The sequence below is a fragment of the Teleopsis dalmanni genome, chromosome 2 (assembly GCF_002237135.1).
Source record: "Teleopsis dalmanni isolate 2A chromosome 2, ASM223713v2, whole genome shotgun sequence".
NCBI lineage: Eukaryota > Metazoa > Arthropoda > Insecta > Diptera > Diopsidae > Teleopsis > Teleopsis dalmanni.
The window spans coordinates 40514313-40516377 of NC_051847.1; the positions used below are offsets into that span (position 1 = coordinate 40514313).

Here is a 2065-nt window from a genome sequence, read left to right on the forward strand (position 1 = left end):
CGGTCCTGTCAATCAGTTTGAATCTTCCTTTCGTATCCTACCTATGAATCGTAATGTGACTCAAAGGTACCTATTTTCCACAGGACTCGAACTTTTGTTAACTGAGAAGCATTTCAATACTTTAAAATCTTCGTTTTTGATTTAACTATGTGAATGTTTTAAATATGTCCAAATAACGTGGTATGACACTGTATACTTTATGTTGTGCTTATAAACATTGTGGTATAATGAATATTACAAACAACAGATGTAGCACGGTACTGCGGTAGTTTACGATATTATAGGTATGCCCAAAAAGATTTCGCATGGTACGATACGGTAAGGTTATGCGATACATACAACTGTTGGAGTAAATGGGATAGATGCAGTACTGTATATTGGGATATTAAATCGTACCTCGACAGTACTATATTTAAAAGTATTGACCGTACGGTACATGTCAGCCATTTTTGATAAGAAAATTTGACAGTTATAATTTAAATATAAAAAGACTGCTCTAAATGGGAAACCGCTTGAAATTGCAGAACTGCGTCTATGAAAAGTTTTTTTTTTAAGATGAACCAATATATATAAAATATTAATTAAAAAAAAATTGATCTCCAGATTATTTAATTACTGTCGACAAATATTTTTTTTCGCTTTTCCCTGATATTAGAAATTACTATAAAAATTGAATTGGCATATCGTGTGAGCCGAGTTACTGCGACACCCGAATTATCGAGAAACCATAACTATTACATTTTTATAATATTTTATTATCATAGTTGAGCTATTAATTTCTTATTACAAAAAAATAATGTTAATAATTGTAGCGACGTGACTTCCAGTCTCGTATTGCACGGCCCATGTTAATTATTGCGCTATATTTACCTGTTAATAAATAAAATAAAAAATATAACAGTATTGATATAATAAAATATATAAAATAATTCTTACAATGATTTTTCCGATATATAAGTTTGATTGACATTGTTTGGCCATCCAGTGTGCGCCCATCGTAAGCACGGATGGCCTTTAACGCATCAGAACGATTCTCAAACATTGCATGGGCTATTCCTAAAAAAAAAATTTCACATTTTGCTAAAAATCGCCTTTATTTATAATATATTTATTACCCAAGCTTGTGCCATCTACATCGTAATGTATACTTGCAGTCATCAACTTTCCATACTCTCCGAACAGTTGATAAATGTCTTCAGTAGAAACGCTCTCAGCCAAATTATAAACCATTATGAGACTATAATTATTTTTAGGCTAAACTCGATGAATAAAGTTGAATAATAAAGGTTAAAAAAATATATATATATAATTTTTTGGTATGGAATTACTTTCTTATAAGCACGTTGGAAGAATCGTTTTCCTGCATGTGAGCGATTCTTTCGACCAAACTTATCCTGCTGACGTCTATAGCGACGGCGATTGTTAACTTTAAATAAGCTTTTGTTCTCCACAATGATCTGCTCCAAAGTTTTATATAAAACCGACTCCCTATTATTTTCAGAAATTGTTTCCTTGAAAATTAACGGTTTTCTCTTTTGTTTAACAATGATTTCGTCTAAACTGTATTCCATGGCGTCCATCCTTGAGTCTAATTGAAGCACTTTATTACAGCTACCAATCGCACAACCGTTCACGGAAACAATCTGAAAGGAACTAAAGTGCTGTATAGTTAAAAACTGATAAGTTGAAGTTCACAATAGATAATGTCATAGATTTCTTCATTTTTGCAGGGGTTCAAGAAGTAATAACTGCACATTATCAAACAGTTTGATGAAAACACTACGTTGCTATAGAGTGTATAAAACTGATACTTTCTGTTTTGCGAATGTAGATGTAATTTGTGACTGACTGTATTATTTCATTTAGTTAAATATAACATATAATATGGTGAGAAAATTTAGTACACTTTTTCAACTTCACCATTATGTTGAGTTACACGTATGTGACACTTTCGATTTCAAGTATTAATGAAGTAATGATTGATAATTGTGTGAACAGGATAGGCATATTATTCAAATTATACTCGTAATAAATTGTTATATTTAACAATAAGTCTAATATGTTT

At 31.0% G+C, this 2065-nt stretch overlaps 1 protein-coding gene across 1 annotated transcript; it reads right to left on the reverse strand.

Annotated features, from left to right (window-relative positions):
- Positions 1-770: 770 nt before the first annotated feature.
- Positions 771-1698, reverse strand: LOC119684214 (aly/REF export factor 2-like). Its single transcript, XM_038098207.1, has 4 exons — positions 1329-1698; positions 1116-1254; positions 937-1056; positions 771-870 (listed from the first exon to the last, which is right to left on the reverse strand). Exons 1-4 carry the CDS (start codon positions 1578-1580, stop codon positions 800-802), a joined length of 582 nt encoding a protein of 193 aa, XP_037954135.1. The 5' UTR covers positions 1581-1698; the 3' UTR covers positions 771-799.
- Between the last annotated feature and the right edge of the window lie 367 nt (positions 1699-2065).

Coding starts and splice junctions, on each gene's coding strand:
- LOC119684214 (XM_038098207.1), bottom strand. CDS start 1,580: ATGGACGCCATGGAATACAGTTTAGACGAAATCATTGTTAAACAAAAG. Junction 1,255..1,328: donor TCCAACGTGCTTATAAGAAA/GTAATTCCATAC, acceptor CATCGAGTTTAG/CCTAAAAATAATTATAGTCT. Junction 871..936: donor TATATATCGGAAAAATCATT/GTAAGAATTATT, acceptor ATTTATTAACAG/GTAAATATAGCGCAATAATT.